At 53.6% G+C, this 25,402-nt stretch overlaps 1 protein-coding gene across 1 annotated transcript in view; it reads right to left on the bottom strand.

The window, feature by feature from the left end:
- Positions 1-25,402, bottom strand: part of PRIMA1 (proline rich membrane anchor 1) — a 56,130-nt gene that overhangs the window by 13,446 nt on the left and 17,282 nt on the right. The window contains exon 3 of the mRNA XM_021679658.1: positions 964-1,093. Within this exon, the coding sequence (XP_021535333.1) occupies positions 964-1,093 (130 nt within the window). The remainder of the gene's footprint in view (positions 1-963; positions 1,094-25,402) is intronic.

Below are 25,402 nucleotides of genomic sequence, written 5' to 3'. Positions count from 1 at the left end.
GCTGGGAAGCCTGGAGGTCAGGGGACCTAGGGGGGGAGCTGCTGTGCTGTAATTCCGGGGTGGGGGAGGGCCATCCACCACATGGCCTATTCTACCAGACTTAGGGGCCCCGGACACAGCTTAAACCTCAGACCCCAATGACAGCCACACTCGGCTGCAGACCCCAGCTCCACGAGGCGGGTGGTGACTGGTGATCATTTTTGAAAGGCAGGGTGAGTTGGTAGTTACAGAAAGGACAGCGAGTGTTTGTGAAAGTGAGTCTGCTGTTTGGATCATTTACGACTCCCCTGGAGCACCCCTGTTCATCCTCCAGAACCCAGCTGAAGTCTTGTTCACTGAAAATCTTCTCTGAGGCATCTCAACCTCTGTCTTCCCCCCAGAGAAGCCTGGCTCCCTCTGTCACCCTTCCTCCTCTATCTGCAGCCACTGGAACAATGGACCCCTACGCAGTACTCTGCAAGCACCTACTGTATGCCAGGCACTGAGGAGTATACATGTTGTGCATACTGTTGACAGGAGCATCTCACCATGCCTCGTGACAGTATACGGCTGTCATTCTTCCCCCCCATTTTACAAGTAGGGAAACTGAGGGTCAAAGAGGTTAAAGTGATTTCTTCCTGGTCCCACAGTTTGAACTGGTATCTGAATTTAGATCTGACTCCAAAACCCAGTTCCTACACCAAACCAACAGTGGCTCCATCCCCCACCCTGCAAGGATTATTTCCATACTCTTAGGTCCTAGGCGCCTTGAGTGAGTTCCGCAAGGCAGGGCCTGTTACTTCCAGGTGGGGGGGTCACTATATATATACATGTATACATATATATGGGCATTCACTATACACTCTTTCTGCTTACTAAATGCTTAACAATTTTTATGGCTTAAAGAAAGATGATGGGGGTGGGCGGAGCAGCCCCCAGCCCAGGCGGAGCCCCCTCCGGGCTCAGAGCCCCGGGAGCACTCACCTTTTGATGGCTTTGTAGCAAATGATGACAAGCACAGTGAGAAACACCAGGGAGGCACAACATACCGCAATGATGATCACCAGCCCCGACCACCAGCTTTCCTCAGCGGGGCACGAGGTAGAGTTGGGGGCTGAAAGACATAGTGACAGGCTGAGTCTCCCCCGCATGAGCAGGTGCCGGCCGCGTCAGAGGTGGACTGTTGTGGGTGACACCAAGGGTGGTGGCCTCACCATCATCAGTCCTCCGCCCTCCAGGATGGAGGCTCTCTGACCTGTCCTGCCGTCCCCACCCCCACCCCAGCGGCAGTTGACATCATGGCTGGCCCCCAGCCAGACACGTGCTCCGAGCAGGGGTTAAGCGCTGAGGCCGGGGCCATCCATCCTCCCTTGGCATGAGCTAACTGACAGCAGGGTCAGGTTTAATTTCCCATGAAAAATAACAGAACATCTCATTCTCTCAGTTGAGGCATTAAATCCGCTTCCTCTGAGGGTGGGGGTGGGTAGCAGGGCTCACAGGGCTCACACTGCGGGAGGAAGGAGAGAAAGGGAGGCCCATCAATGTCAGTGTGGAAAGTTGATTTCTTCTAAGAGGCAGGCTGTCTCCCTTCTTGGATTTGGCCCATGCGGTGAGTACCTAACAGCTGCCTCAATTTGCACGGTGGCCAAAATCTGGAAAAGTGTCACCGACAAAGCATCTGACCCTGGGTGCCGTGGGGCCCCTTGGTCATTACTCAATCCATGGAGTCTCTGAGGGAGCTTGTCCTCCCCCTTGGCACCACTTATGTGGGGCTGATGACGAAGCACAGGGGTAGATCAGGCTCACAACAAAGCTGGTTCGCTCTCCTGAGAAAAGCAGAGACGTCACACAGCCTCATCCCAGAGGCTCTGAAATGTCCAGACACAACTGGAAAGAAGTGCCCTGAATTGCAAAAGAAATGGGAGGGGGGGGGGGAAGGAAAGAGAGAAAGAAGAAGGGAGAAAAGGGAGGGAGGGAAAGAGAGAGGGGGCTGGTGAGGGAGTGAGGGACAGACGGATGGACAGATAGACAGACACTACTAGCTTTGGGCAGGTCTTCAAGACCTGTGACTCTGTGTAAAGGAATCAAAACTAGGCTCTGGGCTCTGAGTCCAATGACTAATAGACACCTTCAGGGACTCCACAGCACATGGGGAATAAGGGAATGATTTCCCAAGGACACCGTGGATGGCTTCATCTCCACCGTCATTCTTACTATGGACGTTGTTGTTGTCCTAATCATCAAGGTGTAAATCCCATATGGTGACTCTTACCCACTGGAAGTGTGTGGTCTGATTGGCTTTGACAAATACGTTCACCTGCCTAAGCCACAATGCTGTCATGACATAGAATATTTCCATCACCCCAGAAAGTTTCCCTGGGCCTCCTTCTAGTCAATCCCTGCCCCGCAGGCCACCACTATTCTGCTTTTTAAAATCATTGATGAGATTTGCTTGTTCTTGAAAGTTCGCAAATGTAATCATGCATTGTGTGGTTTTTTGTTTTTGTTTTTTTGCTCCTTTCGTTTAGCAAAATGTTCTTGAGATTCATCCACGGTGCTGCAAATTTCGGCAGTTCCTTCTTTTTTACTGCTGAGGGGTATTCCATTCTATGAATAAGCCATAATTCGTTTATCCGTTCACCTGTTGTGGACTCCTAGGCTGCTTCCAGGGTTTGACTTTTGTGGATAAAGTTGCTAGAAGCATTTGCGTGCGTGGTATAGATATGTTTTTGTGTTTTTCTTGGCTAAACGTCTGGGAGTGGGCTCGCCGGGTCCTAGGGTGTGTGTGTGTGAGTAACTTTATAAGGACTGTCATGCTTGTTTTCCCAAGTGCTTTTTCTCTTGTATATACCTGCTGGGAACAAGGAAAGAGAAACAAGCTGGGCAGAGGGGTTATAGGTTACTGACTTGTTACCGGATTGTGGCATTTTTGCAGCTGGGCGGGGAGACGCAGGAAGTCATGATTGGCTTTGCAAGGAGCAGGTGCTAAAGCCCTGTTACCAAATGCAAGGTCCCCAGATGTGGGGCTCAGATCACCACACAACCAAGCAGATTCGGAAATGCTCCCTGAGCGATGCCAGGGACAAGGGTGTCACCGAGCCACGGGGCTGCTCTCAGCCAGGGCGAGATCAGGCCTTTAGAAACCCCAACACTGAGAAGATATAGAATATGAAATTCAAAATAGGAATAAGCTCTAAAATAAGGGAAAGGAGATTGAAGAGGATTCTCTTTTTCCCCATGATGAATGTCTTCAGTGTTTTTTTGGTGAAATATCAGACACAAACCTCTCTCTTCCCCCCACCCCCAGAGAAGCCTGGCTTCCTCCCCCGACCCAGTTCCTCATTTTGGGGCATCCCTGGCTTAGCCGAGTCTTCCTGGAGTGACCCAGCACAGATCCAGGCCCAATCTTCCCTACAGTGGTCACTGTAGGACAGTGTGAAATGCAACCAGATACATGGGGTCCCAACCCCAAAGGACTTGTCTCCTTGTTTTCACTGCAAAGGGAAGCAATTTTGGTTTCTGTCAATTCTACCTCAGGCTGTAAAATTTCTGGACCAAGTCCCAAGGGCCATGCCTGCAGCCCAAGGGGACCCTCACACCTGCCCACCAATGGCCCACAGGTGGCTGGGTCTCACATCACCACTTTGTATCCTCAGCTGGGGGCAGCCCCCCTCCAGAGGGCACTTGGAAATATGGGGAAAGGGGCTGTCTCTGGTTGCCACAGTAAGTGAGCCCAGGAGCTCCCGAAAACAACGATAACCTGGACATTCCTACAAGGTCGAATTGTCCCTCCAAAAATGCCACCAGGGCATTTGTTGAGAAATCCCATCAACTGGAAACAGAAGGATTGTTCCTAAAAATCATCTGCAATTTGACACTCAATTTCAGAGCGTCTCTTGTGATGTTCTTTACATTCATCGGTAATGAGGTGGGGATTTCCTTCTTGCTCACTTTTTTCAGACAAAACTGGTACAGAAAGCAGGGAGTCTGGCTTGGGAGGGTCCTTCTGCTTCGGGCCCCCAATATTATTCAGCGGTGTAGTGCTCAGCACACACCTGTGAGGAAGCTACTCAAGGCAAGAAGCTAATGCATAGGAAAAGAGGGAGGTATTTTGTGAATCTAGTCCAGGGAATAAATCTTGGATTTTGCCAAGAAAACAGCTCTTGTGTTCAAAGAATCCATCCTTATTTATCCTAGCTCCAGTCATTCTTTTTACATGAGGAAGGATCAGGGGCTGTCAGAACTGGAGGAAGGCTAAGAAGTATCATTTCAGAAAAAGGACAAACAGGGACGCTCGGGATCAAGAAGCATCTTTTGCAGGGGCGAGGGTTGGGACACTGAGCTTTGGGCTGCAGGCCAGGTCTGCTCCTGCCTGAACTTTCTTCCTATTGGTGTGGCCAGTACCCCTTTGCAGATACGATAAGCTTAGCACGTGAGCAGACTGATGGTGCATATTTGAGAAGGTAACATCACATGAAGATGCTCATTCATTTGTTCGTTCGTTCGTTCCTGCATCCACCAGCCATTTGCTGAGCACCTGCATCCCTGGCATCACGCTAGGAGTAGGGAGTGCAAAGATGGATTCGATAGAAACTGTGCCCAGGTCTGGTACCAGCTGCCCACGGATCATTACCGGGCTGGCCAGAATCTGGTCGACTTGCTCAAGGAGCCAGCAGGCTCCAAGACACCAGACGTGCAGATTTGCTAATGTGCAAGGGGAAGGTCATTTGTGGCTAAGGGGAGGAGGCCATTCGGTGCTACGAATCAAGGGCTAAGGCAACGCCTGTGAGAGGCAGGTGGTCAGACGGGGAAGGCTGAGGCAAGCAGGGTGTGAAGTCCCAGACAGGAGGCTGCTGGAGCTCCGCCTCCTCTGGCACCCCCCCCCCCCGCCCCGCCCCACCTTGCTCTGGGCCAAGATTCTGCAAACACCGAAGATAGGCAGGAGCTGTCCTGACCTCTCAGGGGTCACAACACCCTCTGTCCTGGGACTCAGTAAGGCTCTGTCTGCTGTATTCATTAAACTCTCCTGACGTCTGTAAAGATGATAAAAGTGACAACCAGAGAACGTGATGTGGAACCACCCGAGTTTCGCTTTATCAAAGGAGCTGCTTTCTTCCCAGTCAAGAAATGCATCATTTAAACTTCTATTTGGGGGGCCCCAGGTGGCTCAGTCGGTGGGGCGTCCAACTCTTGGTTTCGCCTCAGGTCATGATCTCAGGGTCGTGGGGTGGAGCCCCAATCGGGCTCCCCACTCAGCGCGGAGTCTGCTTAAGACTCTCTCTTCCTCTGCCCCTCCTGCTCACCCTCTCTCTTTAAAATAAATAAATAAATCTTTAAACAAACAAACAAAACCCTTAGATTCGGGACTTCTGCTTCCAGCTAAGATGCAGTAACAGGGCCAGATTTGCTGTCCTCCCCACACCTGAAACATCTACAAAATATACCAAACACATACAGCGATGGTTTTCAAAATAGCGGACCTCAAGGCCACAGAAGGCGGGGATCTCTGAAGAACAAGAAACAAAGGAGGGGAGCCCTGGCTGCCCCAGATTACTGCCCGAGAGTTTGCAAAGAGGGGTCCCAGAAGGGAGAAGCCAGTAGGGCCCAGCCAACTGGGTGAAGTTGGGGAGATGGAGCCGAGAGTCCAGGGAGTGAGCAAGCCGGATGAGGTCCCTCCCAAGGTGGGGAAACCAACGCATATCAGGAGATCCACCAAGGAATGTATAATTACGCAAGTGGCAAATGCTAGAAAAGAGATGAAAAAGAGGTCAAGATGCTCCCACATCTTGTGGAAGTGTCTGGAAAAGGAGCAGCTGTGGACAGGGGAGCTGTGAATGTGCCCATGTGAACCGTATCAAGGAGCCTGAGCAGACCCACGGGATTCCTGTGGGCTGGTGGTCCGGTGCCCCAGGGAGCTGTGTGACGTCAGGCAGGCCACCCTCTGCTCCCTGCTCCTGGCAGCCCCGCTCCTGGCCCATCAGAGGGTCACAGCCATGGAGCGCAGGCGTGTGGAGGGCCCCCTGCGCGGCGCCCAGCTTCCTTCAAGGGGCTGATGCCCATGACGGTGCTTCCCGACCAGAGGAGCCCTTCAGCCTTGCCTGTGGGAAACCGGTCAGAAGCTGGCCTGGGCCTGGTGACGTTGCCAGGTTCGTGCCACTGTTGTGTGTGAAGCACCGCCCCCGGGGTCTCACAGCCCTGCTCCCAGGGATGCCTCCTGGCACAGCTGGCCCTTAAGGTGTGGGGCATCCCTTTCTGTACCATGTCCTCCCCCCCACAGGAAGGGTCCCGAGGACACCGTCCGGCTGTCTGGGAAGAGCGCGCCCCAGGTTGCTGAAGCTCTGAAGAATGTTTTCGAGCCATTCAGTCTTGGCCCCTGCCTCAGCCTGCTCACCTCAAGCACTGCTGGTCCACGGGGCTCCTGAGGACGGTGAGGTCCAGGAGCTTTGCTAAAACATTTGTGCGGCGACAGAACCTGTTTCATAGGCCCTTTGGTCAAAGAGGGGGGGCTGGGGCTCAGAGGAGGGGGGGAGTGGAGGAGCAGACTTGTGTCCCCCCCATCTCAGCCCTGCCTTATGCCCTGCCCCTGGGACCCAGAAGGACACAGGTTCTCAGAATTTCCTTCACAGTTGATGGCCCTTTCCCTGTTTCTGCCTCGGTGTCCCCAGCCCCACTGCGGAAGGAGGGGTGTGGGGCAGCCTCCTCCCCCGCCCCCACACAGAGCCCATTGTTTCCGGAACACAAGGGGCCGACTCAGCCCACTGCCATCCATTCATGGGCACAGGGTGTCCACGGGGAGGTCAGTGCCAGGGGCGTCCGCCTTCCCCTGTGGGGCCGCTTGGGGGTGGGGCCGCTCACTCATCTCCCACCCCGAAGGGGCCAGGGTGTGTGGCCCGACTTTACAACCACAAATACGAGATCAGACCCTGGCACTCTATGCAAATCTCTGAAATAAGCCCCCATTTCTAGAGAGAAAAGTTTCCTTTGGTGCTGCGCCCGATGAAAACAGTGAGCACGTGCATTTCCAACCCTTCTCCGCCGATGGGAATCTGGCTCGGGCTTTGGGTTCAGGACAGAATCCCCCTCTGTGATAAGTCTTCCCAATTCCGCCCCCCACCAGGGGCCAGAGGTTCCTCTGTGTCCCCCTACTCCCCGCAGGGCTCAGGCTTTGGGGAGGCGCGTCCAGCCCAGGAGGTGGGTTTTCAGTGGTGTTCAGCCAGGCCTGGTTGGTCCAATCCTTCTGCCCCTAATTCATTCAGAGGTGGGCACATCATGAAGACCTGGCCAATGACACATGAGGGAAAGACGGCTGGGAGCTTCCAGAACTGTCTCCTTTCTATTAAGGGAGAAGCATGGAAATAGGAAGGCTCTTTTCCTCGTGGACAGTGCCATGTCCTTTTTTCACCCCTCAACGGAGAAGCTTTGGGGGGCTGAGGGTGGGGGGTGCAGAGTGGGTGGGTTGCAGTGTGGACAAGGGCAGCCATGATGGCTTCAAGGGGCAACATGTGAGCAAAGACTGGGATCTGATAAGGGGGTTCATCACGCAGGTGCCTGGAGGAAGAGCTAAAGCAAAGGCCCTGAGGCCAGCGGGGATGTGGCGTGTCTGGGGAGCAGCTAGGAGGCCCGTGTGACAGGGATGAAGCAGGCAGGGGAAAGACAGGGGAGATGAGAAAGCTTTGGGCTTTTACACTGAGAAATGAGGTGCCGTGGTGGGTCTGGAGAGGGAGTGGTCAGGTCTGACTTCACATTGGCTCAGTCACTCTGTTTAGAGTAGACTCTGTGTGTGTGTGTGTGTGTGTGTGTGTGTGTGTCAGGGTCGGGGAGTATAGGAAGCTGGGGGAGTCATTGCCAATAGCCCAAGACAGACAGCATGGTGGCTCTGGTGGGGCTCAGCAGCCGAGGTGGGGGAAAAAGGGTGGATTCAGGATACGTCTGGAAGGTCAAGTTCATGGAAGTGTGGATGTGTGTGCCTGAGAGTCAGAGAAGAGTTGCAGGTGACTCTGAGCAAGTGGAAGGAGGGAGCTGCCATCAACAATGGGGAAGGCCGGGGCTGGGCAAGCTTGCTGGGTGTGCAGGTGGGGAGCCAAGTCTGGCAATCCCATCACACCCCACGAGAGACGGCGAGCAAGCAGCTGGATCTAGATTCTGAATTCAGAAGCAAGCGCTCAGCTGTAGCTATCAGCACCCGGGCCCGAGATCATCAAGTGCGAGAGCGCAGACAGAGCAGAGCAGCGGGTCAGGCCTGAGCCCTGAGATGCCTCCATGTGAAGAGACCAAGGAGAGAGGAGGCCAGTGAAGGCAGAGGGGGGCCAGGCCATGTGGAGTCCTGCGGCCAAGTCAGGGAAGGACACAGAAGAGGAGGCCGGTCACCGTGACCAGTGCAGGGACGGTTTTGGGGGAATGGCGGAGGAAGCCTGATTGGGGCCATTTAAGAGAGAATGTGGGGAGAGGAGATGGAAATAGCAAGAATGCACAGCTCGGTGGTGCAGTTTTGTTGCAAAGGGGAGCAGGAACAGGAAGCCATAGATGGGGGGGGATGTGGTGGCTGGGGAACGATTGTAAGATGGGAGATGGAGTATGTGTGTGTGTGCGCACATGGGCGCGTGCTGGGTGTGACCCAGGAGAGGGGATATGCCCCCGTGCGCAGGTGGGTACTCCCACCCCGATATGTAGGAAAGGTGACAGGGGGGTTCAGTGGCTGTTTCCTTCCTTCCAATGGTTTCAGTTGTCTCAGCGAAGTGGGAAGCGAGGTCAGCAGCTGAGCAAGGATGGGGGAGGTGTCGGGCGTCCGGTGGGGCAGGAAACCCAAAGTGGGTCCGGTCCAGGGCTGGCCGTTTCACCCCACATGCCTTCACCCCATGCCCAGGACGGCGGGGGGCAGACCGGTTTTCCCCACGGTGTCGGAAGGGAGCATGCGGTCAGGGGGCTGAGGGTGCACCCAGGGGTGAATGCAGTGCTGGACCAGGAGGGGGAAACGGTTCATGAAGGTGCCCGACCTCACTGGGGCAGGTGGTGGGGCTGGGATTTGAACCCAGACGTCTGGCTCCAGGGCCAAGCTGCAGCCGTCACCCAGACAGAAAGAAGCAAGCAAATCCAGACGCAACTACAAAGTGCTGAAAGATACACTTTGGACAAAATGAGACACAGTCGCATGGAGGGATTGAGGCCGTGTGTGGAAAGGGGACATCGGTGTCACCCTGAGCATCAGGGAAGCCTCTTTGAAGAGGTGATATTTAGGTTGAGCCCTACAGGGTGAGGGAGAGGGGCAGCCCTATGGAAAGGTCCCATGTGGGTTGGTCTAGGTCAGCAGGGGAAGGAGCAGGGGGCACGGGTGGCTGGCACCCAAGCCTCTCTGCTCCCCCCAACCCCAGTTGGTGTCTGGGACCTCCCTGCTGACGCCCTGGTGAGGGGCTCTATGCCCTTCCATCTGTGACTCCCAGCCTGTTGCCCGAGCTCCACGGGACACTCACTTCTCTGATTTATTTATTCCTGCCTGGTGTCCTGGGCACGGTGCCCAGCGTGGTGGCAGTGGGGCTGCTTCTCATCAAGGACGCTGTTCTCAGGCCCGGCTCCTGAGGGGGGCATTAAAAAAAATCCCAATACATTATTAATAATTGTCTCCATCATTCCCGTGCCTAATTAGGAAAGGAAAATTATGAATTGGGTTTCAGTCTCCATGGTGGGGGCAGCCCCGGCTTTTCCTGATGCAAGGGAAAGATCTGGGCGGAGGCCCGGGCAGGAGGGAACCGCAGGCCGTTGCCTGCTGCAATTATTTATGCTTCTGGTGGCGACTGCAGAACACGCCTCCCCTTGTTCCTCGCCCAAACAGCCCTCTTTGTGAGGCTCCTTAAGGCTAGGACTTGTTACTCAACAGCATTCCTCCCTCTCCGTAGCTGCAATCCATCCTTTCTCTGTTCCCTGCACCGGGGACCCTCCCCAGATCCCCTGAGCCTTCTGTGCCCACCCAGGGCTCCAGATGCCCTGCTGCCCAGAAGGTCTGCACTTGTCAGCTTCAGCACAGGGCACAAGTGATGGGATGGTGCCACATCGGGAAAGCCCTGGGTGACCACTTGAGCCCACCCTCACGGCGCTGAGTCCTCCTCGTTCGTGTGCTAAGCCATTCACTCACCCATATCTGCTAAGAGCCTACTCTGTGCTGCGCGTGCCCTGCGCTAGGTCCCGGGGATATGAGGGTCAGCGAAACAGACAGGGACCCTGCCCTCATGATGCTTACAGTCCACTGGAGAATGGACACCAATTCAGCAAGCACCAGACAAATGCCTACTGACTCCTGTCTCCCTGAGACACTTAGTTGTTCATGTGCCTTAGGTACCAACAGCAGGAAACCAAAAAGCAAAACACACTAATGCCCCAAACGTGGGAGCCCACGTTGCTTGACCGAGGATAATGAGCTTATCTTTGTTTGTGAGAGACTCATGACCTTGGGATGGGAAAATGCTCCCAAGAGTATGTATTAAATGCTCAGCAGAGCCCCGGTACCTAGTTGATACTGAATAGATGTTGAATTGCTTTCTTCCCTTCCAGAGGGCACTTAATACATGAGGGGCCCTCAAGAATGCCTATCAGGTAGAATCTGCTCTGTCTGAACAGTTGTAATCATGTTGAACAGGGATTCACGATCAACTTGGACCAATGGTCGACAAACTCTGATCCCTAGGCCAAATCTGGCCCGCCACCTGTTTTTGTGAATAAAATTTTATTGGAACACCCATTTGTTCATATATGGTCATGGCTGCTTTCTGGCTGCATCTGCCAGGCTGCGTAACTGCATCAGAGATAGAATGGGCCCCACAAAGCCTGAACTGTTTACTATCTGGCCTTGGACAGAAAGAGTTTGTCTATCCCTACCTCACTTGGGGTGGTCTTAACCTGAGATGTTAGACAAGCTTAGGAGAGTGATCTGAGAGCATCCTGAAATTATACCCTAAATTTCCATTTTGCAAGTAAACATTCCATTCCTTCTATATTATTTCTCAGATGGGCGCTTCACTCCAAATGTCACACCAATGCCTTGGTGGGAGGTCTCTAGGCATGGGGCTCAGGCTCTGTCCAGTCTGAGAACTTTAACAATGACAGTGTGATGACGCAGCAAAAGCACAGAGGATAGACAGACCCGAGTCTGGACCTTGCCTTGTGCACACCACAGGTGCTAAGTGACCCTAGACAGAGCACTGAAATGATACAAACTCCTCATCCATTCCCTGGAACATTGGTGGAGAGGATCAACCACGGTAACATGTCAAATATCATCCTGGGGGTCACCACAAGAATGTGTTCAGTGGTTCTCCAAATGGCAGAGGCAATGCCATTTGGGCTAGACCTAGGACTGACGTCTCTAGGAACTGTCTACACTCTTTAACTGCCCGACAACAGAACAGGCTGGTTTCTAAGGCAGGTACAGCCCGCCACTTTGGTGCCAGTCTCCAAGGCTCTGTCTCGCTCCCAATCTGATGAGAAGTTTACCGTCAGCTTAGCTGTGAGGTAGGATAGGCAGCTCTGTCCCATCCCTTGTCTGGCAGTTTTAAGCACACCGGAGAGCCATCAACCCCTCCTCTCTCCCCGTGATCCTTCCTGGTACATCCTGCGGTCTTTTTGTTTGTTTGGCACTCAGACAGCAGCTTCTGCAGCCATCCAACTCAGTCCTGGCTATGGAGTTGCACCCTATAAGGTGGGGGGCTTCCCACCTGTGCTGGGGTGCAGGGGACATGCAGCTACAATGTCGACTTTCTCGGGCACCTACAGCCCTTCTTTGCAAGATTGCCCTCCGGCTGCTGAAGTGGATACGCATGAGGCGGGGAGCCTGGAAATTGACTCCCCCACACCTCGGAGAGTCCATGAGCAGTGACCGACAGGGGCCAGGTGGGACGGTCTAGCCCCCTGCTGCCAGCCGGGACCAATAGTAGGACATAAGGAATCCTCCAGAGTCCCCCCACAGGATCGGGCTCAGGCCTCCTGGACTCTCACTTTTCTTCTTCCCTTCCCTGTCCCACCCTCCAGTCTCCCCTGGGCACACTTCCTTTAAGAATCCTTGTCTCTGACTCTGAGGACAGGTTCCATGGCAGGAACCCCAGACATCAGGTCGCCAAGGTGTGGAAAGTTCCTGGCCTGCCTTCTCAAGCATCAGATAGATGACATCACCTCCCAACAAGATTCATGTGAGCTTCTTATGTTCCAGATTCCTTCCCAGAATCATCCTTTGCTGGTTGTCTGGACAGAGCCTAAGTCCTGTTTCAAGGTCCCTGTTGGCTTAAGCTATGAATGATTTTTGTCCAGGTTGTGAACACAAAGGGCTGGTGACACAGCTGAGAAAAATCAGTACTGCTTTGTTGCTCTTTGTGTTAAAAAAAAAAAAAAAAAGGAATGTCTGAAATGTCAGTGGCTTTGGGAAAAAAAACCATAGTATTAAAGAGGAAAAAAAAAACAAACCATGCTAATGGTCCACGGCTGCACTCTGATATAATATATAGAGAACATGTGACTACTTAAATTTAAATTAATTAAAACAAAATTAATTAAAAATCCAATAGCCACATGTGGCTAATGGCTACCATATCAGACATCACAGACAGATCATTTCCAGCACTGCAGGAAGTTTTCTTGGATGGCGCTGGTCCAGGGCCGTGAGAGGTGAGCTGCTCTTCTTCCCTTTCCAAAAAGGCAGCAAGAGTTGTTCCCTGCCCCTCTGAATGGCTGTTTCCAAAGCACCTTCTTCTTATTCTTTTTTTTTTTTTAAGATTTATTTATTTACTTGAGTGGGGGAGGGGAGGAGGGAGAGGGAGAGAGAATCTCAAGCAGACTCAGCACGGAGCGCTGAGGCAGACGACGCGGGGCTTGATCTCCTGACCCTGAGATCAGGACCTGAGCTGAAACCAAGAGTCGGACGCTTGACCCACTTCTTTTATTCTCATGTCCCCTCCCGCAGACACAGGCAAGGCGGGGAGTCTTAGTACCGTTTCATAGGTGAGGACACTGAGGGTCAAAGAGGCAAAGTGGCAGAGCTGCTAAAAAGTGACAGAGTCAGGGCTTCCAAAGCCGCTGCTGAGACGGTCCCCAAGTGTGTGGGGGCAGATTCTAAGGCCACGCTTGGCACGCACGCTCACTCGTTTAATCGCCACAAGGCTTGGGGAGCAGACGGAGCCTTCTTGGGCAGATAACAAAGCAGAAGGTTGGGGCGGGCTGTGCCCCCGGTGATCAGTGGTGTGGCATTGCCGTGAAATGGGGCCAAGTCTGCGGCCGAGAGACCCCGCGGCCACACTCTCCACGGACAACTTCTGGGACACTGGCCTGCCCAAGGGACGGAGCGTGCTGAGACTGGGCAGAAGGTCCCCACTTGGCAACAAGCTCCTGCCTGGGAATTTCCTTCTCTTTCTGGACACGCGGCTCACTCTAAAGAGCCACGCCACCTGGCTTCTGGCATTGTCTTGGAAACCCTTTGAACTTTTGCAAGCACTTCATCAATCTGTGCCTCAGGTAGCCATGTGCCAAACGAAAGTGCCGACCTTAGCCTAGAGCAGCAGGGTCCCTCAGCCTCGGCACTACTGACACCCGGGGCTGGATCGTGCCCACCGTGGGCAGCCGCCCTGTGCACTGTGGGATGTTTGGCCGCATCCTTGGCTTCTACCCATTAGATGCCAGGAGCTCTCCTCTCCCAACTGTGATGCCCAAATGTTCCCCGGGGGAACACAATCTCCCGGTTGAAACCCGGAGGCCTGGAAGGTCTCCAGGCCTCTTCCCTGGCTCCTACACTTGGTGCAGAGACGGATGCCTCCCGCAGGGGCCCGGCCAGCAGCGCAGACCTGACTCAGCCTCCCAGAGTGCACCTCGCCACGCCGGGCCAGCGATGCGAGGAGTTAAGCTGGACAGCCTTCCAGCTGGAGCCTACGACTCCGAGCCAGTTGCCTCCACGATGACCTCCCGCTACTCAGAGTCTCCACAGCGGAACTGCCTGGAACAGGGTCCAAAAAGAGTGGAATGCCTTATTTTCCAAGGCATCCATAATCCTCTCTGCCAAGACAGGAGACAATGTGCCTTTGCCACCCACAGGCCAGTTCATTCTACATCCGAGAACAAGGAGCCCATTTACTCTCCGGAGGGGCAGGAGGCAGGCCCCCAGCTCTTCCAGGAAATGGTGGCCTTTGACCTGGGTGGCTGGCAAGGGTGACACAGAACCTTGGGAGCTGGGAATAGGCGCAGCTCAGTTGCCTTGTTTTCTCTGGTGGAAGAAGGGACCATACATCAGAGGATGTTCCTCCCGGACCTGCCTGGCTGAACTTCATCATCTCTCCCAGGGGGAAGGCCCACCCACAGGGCTCCTTCTCAAAGGCCACTGGAACCCACTCTCGCCAAACTGGAGGGATGACCCTACCCTCTTTCCTCTTTTCCCTTGATAAATGGAAAGCACTTTGGAGCACGGCTTCTCTGACCCGTTCCACATCTGAGTGGAGGATGCCAAACGTCATGATGCGTTATACCCCATAATGCGAACCTGGAACATCCTTGCCATTGTAAAAAAGACGCGACAATCGACACCTACATGGTCAGGCCGCTATCACCGCTGTTCATGCCAAACGCCAAACCTCTGGCCTGGGCCTGCCAGGCTGCTTCTGAGCCTTGACTAGTGTTTGTTATTTGTCATCTCCTGGGAGACAAACAATTGCCTAAGGTTTCAGAAAACTGGAGGAATATCTTTATATTTTCAAATTATTTCAAGAGCTTAATAAGAATATAATGGTAATAACAGGAGCCCTCCCCCTTGCTAAGCAACCGTTCAGCCACTCTGCGTGCATGCATACTACTTGATTTAAGTCTCCTGATCCATCAGGAGACGTGGGTGTCTCTGTCCCCATTTACAGAAGTAGGGACAGACTGTTAGGGAAAGTCAACAGAGAACCCAGCATTCCAGGACAATCTGATGCCGAAGTCCATCTTTCTACCGTATCCTCTTGCAAATCTGGCAAAGACCAGATTTTTCTGCCAGAGCACCTTGGTCCAGATGAAAGAGCAGGTTTTAACATTGCCTGGACAGGCTGTGACCTCTGCCCTGTGGCTTCCATGACGGTGTCCCTAGTCATACTCCCAGCCTTCTTCAGCCCCTTGCTTACTCCTCTTGAGGCCAGAGGGCAGGACTTACTCAGTGAAAGAATTTGGTGGGAGACCTAGGAGCACCAAGTTTGCTTCATGCCCACCTTGGACCCCAGGGGTGATGAGAAAGGGAAGAAAAATTCCCCACAAGGGAGAAATGAGAGAGTAACTTTTTATATCACATACAGGATAAATTCTCCCCTCCTTTAATTCCTTATAGTCATGAGCTCCCTGGGCATATTGTTCTAAAATCCAATGGACATGGAGCATCTCAAGAACCCTGAGGCTGCCACCTGCTCTTTATTTTTCCTGACAGCTGTCCAGACAGGTCACCATAATCGACCGTCCCATCATCTTCCTTTGACAGGGACATTAATGGGGCCTTGGAGGTGAAGACTGCCTCATCCAGACAGGGCGAAGTCTCAAAAGCTCTTCTGATGCAGACATTCCCCAATTCTGGGGAATCTTCCGAAACGTAAAATATGATCCATGACCCTGAACGTTCTCGAGACATCCAGAAATCGGTGAGGGGCAAGGAGACCCAGGGGTTAGCTCAGGGACCCAGTTCCCCTCCCCAGAGGCCACCACTACTGAAACCAATTTCTGATGTATCCTTTGAGAGAGCGGGCCTATGTGAATTTTTATATATTCCAAGTGAGAGCCCCTTTAATACCCCCCCACCCCCAGAATTCATACATTAAACTTAACCCCTAAGGTGATGAGGAAGTGGGGTCTTTGAGACATGTTTAGGTCATGAGGGTGGGCCTCCCATGAAAGGGACTGGTGACCTCATAAAAGAGACCTCAGAGAGGTCTCTGCCCTTCTGCCGTGTGAGGACACAGCAAGAAGGGACTATCTATGAAGCAGGAAAGGGGCCATCCAGACACCAAATCTGCCTGGACCTTGATCTTGCACTTCCCGGCCTCCAGATCTGGAAGAATTAAATTTCTGTTGTTTATAAGCCCCCCAGTCTATGATATTTTGTTAGAGCAACCCTCCTAGACTAAGACCAACATCTTCCCCCACACACATCGGGGTTGCTGTCTTTGATGACATAGAATATACATCCCACTTAATATATTTTGGCAAAGCTTTCACATCGGTATGAACTGAGCTGCTTTTTTTTTTTTTTTTTTTAAAGAGAGGAATGGAGTGCCACTCTATGGCTGTGTCGTGATTTATCGAACCAGCTCAGGAGACACTGCTTTTCAAATGCAAGGACCTCAACTTTTGATTTGTCATTTTTAAACCCTAAAGGTAGTTTGCCGCCCAAAGTAATTTGGTGGCAAAACCTGAGCGGCGAGGAAGTGGGGTTGTCGATGGTCTTCATGGGATATGGTCTCATTTAGTGTGATGCCCACACATCTCACTGCAGAAACATCTGTGGGCGCTGGGCTGCTGGCCCTGTTAATCGGCAATATATACGTGACACTGCTTTTCCAAAATCAGAAGCATTTGAAAAATGCCCATTTGCAGGGATGAGAAGTGGGCATTTGCTGCAGGTTTCTTGGGGGCAATGCAAGGAAGGGACTACCAAGCAAAGCAGAGAAGAGAAACCATCTCCAGTCCTCCAGGCACCCTGTCCTCCTCCCCTGCCCCCAAAGGCCACCCTCTCAGCTCCTCCCCTCCCGGACCCGACACTGCCCCAGACTCTCCCCGTCACCTTGAAGAATACCACTCTGAGTCTGGTTCAGCCTTCCCTTTCAACAGCATTTCAAGATGCTGATTTTTAAAAGAGAATACAGGAATCAGGATTTTCAAAATGTGAAGTATCTTTGATGGATAAATACTGTTTCTTTCTTTTTCTTTTCAAACACTGGTTGTGGCCACGGCCCACTGGTGTGGCATCCACTGTGGCTGCCATTCCCATACCTCCGGCGGGGGGCGGGCAGCGACCCGGGCGAGGGATCAGCTTTCATCTATCTCTTGGGGAATAAAGGAGGAAAAGGAAGCTGTCATCTAGAAAAATGGGAAGAAAAGCACATGCAGTGTTCTTAGGTCCCAAGTTTGCAGTTGGCCTTGACCCGGCCTACCTTAGCTTCTTACCTGAGGGTAGTGGGGGCAGAGGTCCTGCAGCTGCGGGCCCCCGGCCCCCGTCTCTATCCATACTCTTTCCCCAGAAGATCTCTCCAGTCCTCTGGCTTCAAAGACCAGCCAGATGCCAAGAGCTCCCATATTTAGAGCTTTAGTTCCAGTACCTCCCCCAAGCTGCTGATTCGTACATTCAACCGTGACTCAGTGTCTCCACCGGGACTGTCCACAGGCTGGCTCAGACTCACGTGCCTCAAATGGAACGCCTCATTTTTCACCCCTCAACCTCCTCCCCTCCCCATCACCCATGTACCCAGCGGCTCAACGCAGAGACGAGGGGGTCCTTCCCGACAACCTCCCCTCTGTCCAAGCAAATGGGTCTCATCAGTTCTGCCTTCAGATTTGGTCTCTGCCCGCCGCCCCCCGCCCCTCCGCCGTCCCTTCCTCTCCCTTCACTTGTACCCTTGACAGGAGCCTCCTAGCTGCCCCCTCCCTGCCCCTAATCCATTCTCCACACAGCCACCACCAGAAGGTTCCTTGGAAAACGTAAATCAGATCATATTATACTCCTGTCGACCCCCTTCACCGGTGTCTTACCAAATGTAGAATAAAATCCCATTTTTTCACCACGGTCTTTGCTAAACTTCGCTCCCCATTTTGGCCGGTTCAAACCCTTGTAGGGAAGAATCTAGAAGCTTTCCAGGCAGTGACAGAACTGCCAGGGCCAGCACTTAGTGGGACACCTTCCAAGGGGAGGATGGATACGTTGTGGGATGTGTGTTAGAAAGGAAGGAAGAAAAAAAAAAGCAAGCAAGATAGGAATTAGTCCTCCTTCAGTGTCTGCACCTCCAAGGCAGTGGCCGCTTTATAAACTGTCAGCCTGGGCTCGAGCTCCTGCTGGGCGTCCGGGGAACAGGAGCCGCGGGGTGGACACGTCAGAGCCGGCTAATCCCACAGGGCTTTAAGTGGCCGGCGGAAAGCATCTCAGAGTTGAGTAAGGAGATGAACTGCTCTGCTGGTTATAAGGCCCCCCCCCCCCCCACCGACTGTTCTCTGAGATGAGACTTAAATCCTTTGTGTATTTCTGACTGTGCAGGAATGCAGGGTTCCAGCCTGGAGGCGGAGGGCGGGCGGGGGGGGTGGGGAGGAGCAGCGGGGCTCTGCAAACCAGCCCGGTGACCCAACCTCCTCCTCCGTAGGATGCCCTTCCAGCTCTCCAGGGCACGTCAGGGCGCCGGGCTCTGGCTTGGTGGGAGCAGGAGTTCAGCGGAAATGGGGCAAGGAGGGAATGAAAAGGGAGAGAAGCTGACATCTCGAAAGCAGGATGATGAAATCTGGTAGGTCTTTATAGCAACGGATGGTGCCATAGTGGGGCCAAGAAATTGAGAGCACATTATGCTGTATCTAGCTGGACGGAGGCTCTCCTGGCTTCTAAGAGGGATGTGCAGTAGCCTGCTGTCGCCCCCTCCCCTGCAGGTCACTGGTGCAGTCAGGGGTCAATGACTCACTGATACAGAGGCATCAAAGGCTGCCCCTTGCCTCCAGGCTTCCTCATTGGAGCTGTTCACAATCCAGCACTCCCTATGGGCTCTCCTGAAGCTAGCTTCCAGGTGAAGCCATACCTTTCCTGGACTCCTTCCCCTTTCCTGTCCTGCTTCCCTCACTTTCCTTCCACTTCCTCCTGAAAGCACTCCTGGCATAATAACACACACCTGAATCCTTGCCTCAGGCTCTGCTTCCAGGGTACCGGGGCTAAGACAGGATGACTAAGGAAAATCAAGAAAAACACGAAGTCTGTCAAGATATAACCCAATAAAGTACCTGACCTCATAAGACTATGTGTTAAAGTTCAATTTCATGTATCAACATTTGAAAGCATTGAGTAGAACAAGAGCCCTGTCCTCCGGCCAACCAGGGTCAACAGCCATGACTAGAGTCCTTGGGTCAATTCAACACACCCAAATTTACTGAGTGTTCTGTGAGCAAGAGAGCATGTGGTAGGTTCCCTGGGGTGGATGCAGGGATGGAGTGGACCCATTCTCTGCCTCCCAGGGGCCTGCAAGTTAGTGGGTCCCCAAAGACTACTAGTCATTCCGCGATGCGAAGCACGAGCCCTCTGAGGATTGGACCAGGTCTTAGATGTTTTGCTTTTCTGTTGTTGGCAAGGTGTTTTCTAAGTGCCTTATAAATGAATGTGGACTAGCCCAACAACATCGTACAAGAGTGAAACAGAATCATCCAGAGAGACAGTAAGTGTCTTCCACTGTAGCAAGGCGGGTCACTGAGTTTTCCAAAAATGGAAAGAATCTGCTCTCCTCGGGACATCAGGTTAGGACTTGAAACCTGGCTGGTTCGAAACAAGGCTTAATGGCTAAGCAGATTCTCAGCAGGGGCTCTATCAGTAGAAAGGGGAGTAGAACTGTCCCTTGCATGACATTCATCACCCCCGACCCTTGTCCACTCAATGCAGCAAGCACCCACCCCCCCCAAGTCACTATGGCAACAAAATATAAATATCCCCACATTTCCAAATGTACTCTAGGGGCTGTTTTTACCCTGATTCAGAACCATTGGTAGGATAAAAGTCAGCTCAAGGTGAGAGAGAAAGAGTGTGTGAATCAGACAGACGCCATCTTGAACAATGCAACAAACGTACATAACAGCTCTGAGACCTGAAGTCTTGAGGGCAGCCCTCCCTTCATCCTTTCCTTCTGTTTCCCTGCAGTGTGTGTGTGTGTGTGTGTGTGTGTGTGTGTGTGTGTGTGTTGGATGCAGGAGACTCATCTGACCTTGGAAAAGTATGAACCTGGAGGATGAGGGAAAAGGCCTGAAGGGGAGGAGGAGGAAGGGAAGGAATTAAAACACTCCCTGGGTATTCAAAGTAACTCTGCGTTTCCAGCACAGAGTTTAGAATTTCTTCAAGCCAGTCATTCCCCTGGTGCAGGGGACGGAGTAAGAAGGGAAGCAGTTGCTATTTCCCCCAGCAGCCTAACACGCCAACTGCAGCGCCATTCATACTCTCAACTTCCACACGTCGGGGAGGGGAAGCCTTCCTGGAGGAGGAGTGACCAAGAAGAAGGACTAGGTGTCACCACCCTGCTCTGAGGTCGGCAGAGGCCCCAGCGTGAACACACAGTCTGGAAGCTTCCCAGAGAGACTGGTCCAAGCCACCTTGAACTTCTACTGAGTTCCTTCTCCAGAGGCCAAAGGGCGAAGGGCAGCAGAGAGGTAACTGCAGGTCATGACCAGTCTTGATGAGCTGCAGGAAGGCCCACGCTGCAGGACAAACAGACACCGTCCCCATTTGCAACCTAACCATATTCAGAGGGAGAAATGGGACAGAGAGGCAGCCTAAGTCAATCCCCATAAACTGATGTGTGATGGGGAACAAAGCAAGGCCAACGTCTTGGTGCCATCTTGGAAAGAGATGGTTGCCACAGCCAGGAACCAAACAGACACACAAATGTGCAGTGGACCCAGCCTCCTTCCCATCTCTGTAAGAGTAATGGTCTGCAGACACCACCTAGGTTGCTTAACCCAGCTGCTCAAAAACCTTCAGCTATTCTAGAATCAAATCACATCCAAACTCCTTGGGCCATCCATGCTGAGACACTTCCACTCCCGTCACCCTCCCTCGTATCCTACACTCCTGAAAAGGAGAACCGCAGGTTCCCAAAAGGCCTCAGACCTTCCTGACTCCTTGCCTTTGCTCAGGCCATTCCTTCCCCTTGGAGCACCTCTTTCATCCACCTTTATATCCTTCCTCGCATCTGCTCTTCAAAATCCCAACTGCTCTCTGAGACAGTTCAATGCCACCTCCTCCAAGCAGTCATCCCTGATGGCTCAGGGCTCACTGTCTCTGTGCTCCTGCAGCACTTTGTACCCATTGCACTCTGTGCTGGATGACAACTTCTCATTCCCCCTCCCCTGACCAGTGAGCTCAGCCAGGGCCCAGAACAGTTCTTACTCATCTCAGGGTGGCACAAGCCAGAGCCCAGGACATAGGAAGTGCTCAGTTCACACTAGCTGGGTAAATCAGCGTCCTTGCTCAGCAGATGATCCCAGGGCCACCAAACTCTTGGCAGATACTGGTTGGCATCAACTCTTCTTCGGACCTCCTCCCTTTGACTCCTTGCTTTCCTTCCCTATCCTCCTCCATCCCGTCCTGCTGGCTCTCCACTGTCCCAGTCTTGGCCCCTGTCTTCTATGATCTGGACAACTGCCGTAGCTTCCTGACCAGTCTTCCCCACAAGACTCTTGCTCCTTCAACCCATTCTCCTCTCAGCCATCAGTGACTGTCTTAAAAACTAAATCTGTTTGTGCCCCTCTGTGACCCAAGCCTCTTCAATGGCTCCCCACGGCACTCTGGGGGGAAAAATCTAGCTCTGTACTATGGAAAGTGTGGTTTATAAGGCCCTGTGCGATTTGGTACTGCCCTCCCCATGCTCCCCCTTGATCACTGTGCCCAGCACAGCTGTCCCACCACAGGGTCTTTGTACGTGCTGTACCTTCTGCATGGTATGCTCTCCCCAGTCTGCACAAGGCTCCTCCTTCAAGTATCAGGCAGCCTCAAAGGCCTTCCTTGGCCACGCTGTCCAAGGCGGAGCCCTCCCTGTAGCTTCCTGTTCTGCTTGGAACCACTGGTACAGCTCACATCCCCAGCTCCTGCCACAGCATCTGGCCCAGAGTAAGTGTTCAGTAGGTGTTTGTTGAATGAATGAGTGAGTGAGTGAGTGAATGTATGGTCCCCTTGAACACCTGCAGTGGTGTACCCCTGGGCATCCTGATTCTAGTTTCATCTGCTTCTTGACTAACAAAGTTAGAAGAGTTTTGTGCTGTGAACTTATTTTTTTTTTTTAAGTAGGCTCCACGCCCAGCACGGAGCCTGATGCAAGGCTTGAACTCACGACCTTGAGATCAAGACCTGAGCTGAGATCAAGAGTCAGACGTTTAACCGACTGAGCCACCCAGGCGCCCTTGTGTTGTGAGTTTTTTTTTTTTAGCAGAAACCAAGAATGGCTTCTTCCTTCTGAGCATATGTAGCCTCTTTATTGTTCTGTTCATTTGTCAGCATTGACTTACTTTAGAGAAACATCCCCATGTTTCTGACAGACCTCGACTCTCTCCTGGTAGCCATAGGAACAACCTCCCAGGACGGTCCCTCCACAAAGCGCCAGGCCTGGGTGCCAGGATGGAGGCCGCTTTGGGAATGCCAGCCATGTGGCCTCTGGGCTTCCCACCTGGAGGCACCGGGTGGCGGGTCTCCCTTCCCCGCCCAGCAGATGCAGAACTCATGTCTCCTTTTAATTAGACCAAGACCAGGCCACTTGCGAGGCCACTTCATCAGAACCCTGTGGGGATCGGAGCTGTCAGCCAGGGGCTGTCTGGGACACGAGACCAAATGGCTGTGTCCTGGCTCCAGGCCACCCAGCCCCACCATCCCTGGGGCCGCTCCATGGAAGGCTCCATTGCGGCCGCTTGCTTTGGAGCAGCGGTGGGGTCCTGCCACCCCTCTCTGCTCCTCGTCCTGCCCCCCAGGACACTGCCCTTCGGGACCTGGCTCATTCCGAGGTGCAATGGGCTCCCACCCGGAATCTGACCATTTTCACCATCCCGTCGGTGCCATCTGCTCCCAGGGGCCACCACCTCTCACCTGGACTGGTCTTCCCACTTCTGCCCCGACCCCCCACGGTCTGGTCTACACAGCAGCCAGAGTGATCCTGTCAGGAACAAGTCCGGTCACAACCCTCCCTGCGCCCCGCTCACAGTGGGCCCGTAGGACCCATTCTGCTGCTCCCCATTTTCATTTCCTACCCACCTTCCCTTTACTCCACTCCAGCCACACAGGCCTGGCTGCTCCTCAACCACCCGGGCAAGGCCCTGACCCGGGTCCCAGCCTGGCTCTGCTCTCCACCTGGGACAGTCCTGGAACAGGCTCCCAGGTGCCAGTGAGCTCTGCTCCCTCTCTGAGCACAAGCCTTTGATCCAATGCCATCCGCTCTTCAGGCTGTCGCCCGGCCCCGCCCCGACTTGCCCTGGTTCAGCCCCACCTCCCTAGCACCTACGATACGGCTCACAGGTGTATCCTGCTTACTTCTCCCTGATCTCTCTCCCCGGCCGGGATGTGCGCTCTGCTTTATTTTGTTCCATGGTGTATCCCAAGCTCCTAGAATGTAGGAATGCTCAAGAAATGTTTGAATGTACAAAGGGCCACCTGCCCTGCTATCGCCTTCCCCAGCTTCACTCTCAGAGCCCTGGAAACTCTGCCTCTGACCCTCCATCGGCGCACATGCCTGTGACAACACACACCTCCCCTGGGGGCCCTTGGTTGCTCCCAGCCCCGTGCAGCCGGCTCCCACTCCGGGAGGCCAGTCGTACCGCTCCCCACCTTTCAGGCCCACAGTGAGCTCTGCCTCCTCCTTGCGGACCCCCTCGAGGATACTCATTTATATCCCCACCTGCCTTCCTGCGGTCCCTAGGTGGGAGCCACCTGTCTGTTTCAGCTCTAAGTGCTTACCCTCCTTCATTCTCCTCTCTGGGAGGCACAGGTAAGTGGATAAGGAAGGTGGCGAGCAGTGTCTGGTTACTAACTCTGTGAACTCTCCCCTGCCCTCGCTGCTTCCTTCTTCCCAGGTCATCTCTCTGGTTTTCCTCTTTCCCTCTTTGTGGCTGCCCTTTCTCAGGATCCTCTTCCTCCTGAACCTCAGGCTCTGTCCTCCCAAAGCACTCTCTCCCTGGGTGATCTCTGGTGGCTTCGGCATCATTGCTGTCACTGCCCCCCCCACCCCCCTGAGGGCCAGCTCAGGCCTCTGCCCTCAACCCCAGGCCCACATGTCACTTCCAACACTACGTGACAAAATCTGGATCTTCTGAACCCTTGGAGCCCTCTCCCTCTGTGTCCTGTCTCCACGAGAGCATCTGATCAGACACTGTCATCTGGGAGGCTTCCTTTTCACTCTCTCCTGACAGGAGTTGGTGACTGAGTCCAGAAGGTTCTCTAGCACATGGCCCCCTTGCTCACAGCAAGGCCCAGACCACCATTCTCTCCCCTAGTTCACCACCTTCTCCCTGCTGTTTGCCTTCGGTCTCCTGCCACTTAGCCCCTAAGCAGGGCTGTCTGAAGGCAACTTAGCTGGTAGCTCTCCACGCAGACCCTCCGGACGCTCTGCACTGCCTGGAGTTCGAGTCCAGGACTCCTGCATGCTGTGCCTTGCCCCTGCTTCTCTAACTCATCTCTCGTGCCCCGCGCACTTGCAGTCCTGGGATGGACAGACTCTCTGTGGCCTCCAATCCTTCGCCCCTGCCGTACTTTCTTCCAGGAGCACGCCCCTCTTCCCCACTTCCACTCCCAGCCTTCAACTTGGAGAATCATTGCCCCTCAGCTCGCCTCCCCCGCCCCCGCAGGGTACCTGCTCCCGGTCAGACACTTTCCACTCAGCTGACTGGGGATTCTTGGTGCTCCGTTTAGTCTGCAATCCTTGTATCCTGCCTCCCTGAGCAGTCCACACACATCCCAAACTCCACATGAAGAAAAGCAGAACCCCGATCTTCCCCCATGAGCCTTCCCTATGGGTTCTCCCTGTCTTACCCACTGGGCTGTCCTTGGTCTCTGACCACAATGGAGAGATCTACACATATCTGCTGAATGAGTAAATGTTTGTGAATGGATTACTGCTCTTTAAATATACAAATCAGGTATCCCAATGATAGGAGAACACTCACGAGTGCTGATGTGCTTTCCTGAGTGGGAAAGAGGGGTGTGGACTCTTGGAAGGTGTAGACCCAACTGGGTCTGACCAGGGGGGAGGTCACCCATGGCGATCCCAGTGGAATAAGGTGACAGCCCATAGCCTGTAGCTGGTGTCCTTCCGGGGCTCACTGGCTCGGCTGCCAACTGTCAAAGCTGTATCTCTGTCTGGGAAAGTGGATCCCCCACTCCCCTTGGGATCAGCTCTTAACTGTGACCCCGGCTCCCTCAGCCCGCAGGCCCGGTCACTCTGCGGGGCTGTCCCACACCACTTCCCAGAGCTCCCCAGCAGGACTGAGCTCCCTCCAGCTGTCCATAGGGATGACTGGCTTGACGTCACACCTTGCCCTGTCTCCCACTCCCCTTCCTTATTGGGGTTTTCTGGGATCCACTCCCAAATAGCCACCTGTCCCTGAATTCTTGTCTCAGTATCTATTTCTGGAGCCCAAACTGAGACATGGTCCCAGATGCTCCCCGGCAAATGGCAGGCTCAAAACTGTGAGTCCCCTGGGGCACCTGGGTGGCTCAGTTGGTTAAGCGGCTGCC

Source organism: Neomonachus schauinslandi, chromosome 9, assembly GCF_002201575.2.
Source record: "Neomonachus schauinslandi chromosome 9, ASM220157v2, whole genome shotgun sequence".
Taxonomy (NCBI): Eukaryota; Metazoa; Chordata; class Mammalia; order Carnivora; family Phocidae; genus Neomonachus; species Neomonachus schauinslandi.
The sequence above is the reverse complement of the archived record's forward strand: the minus strand, read 5'-3'. Positions and strand labels throughout refer to the sequence as shown.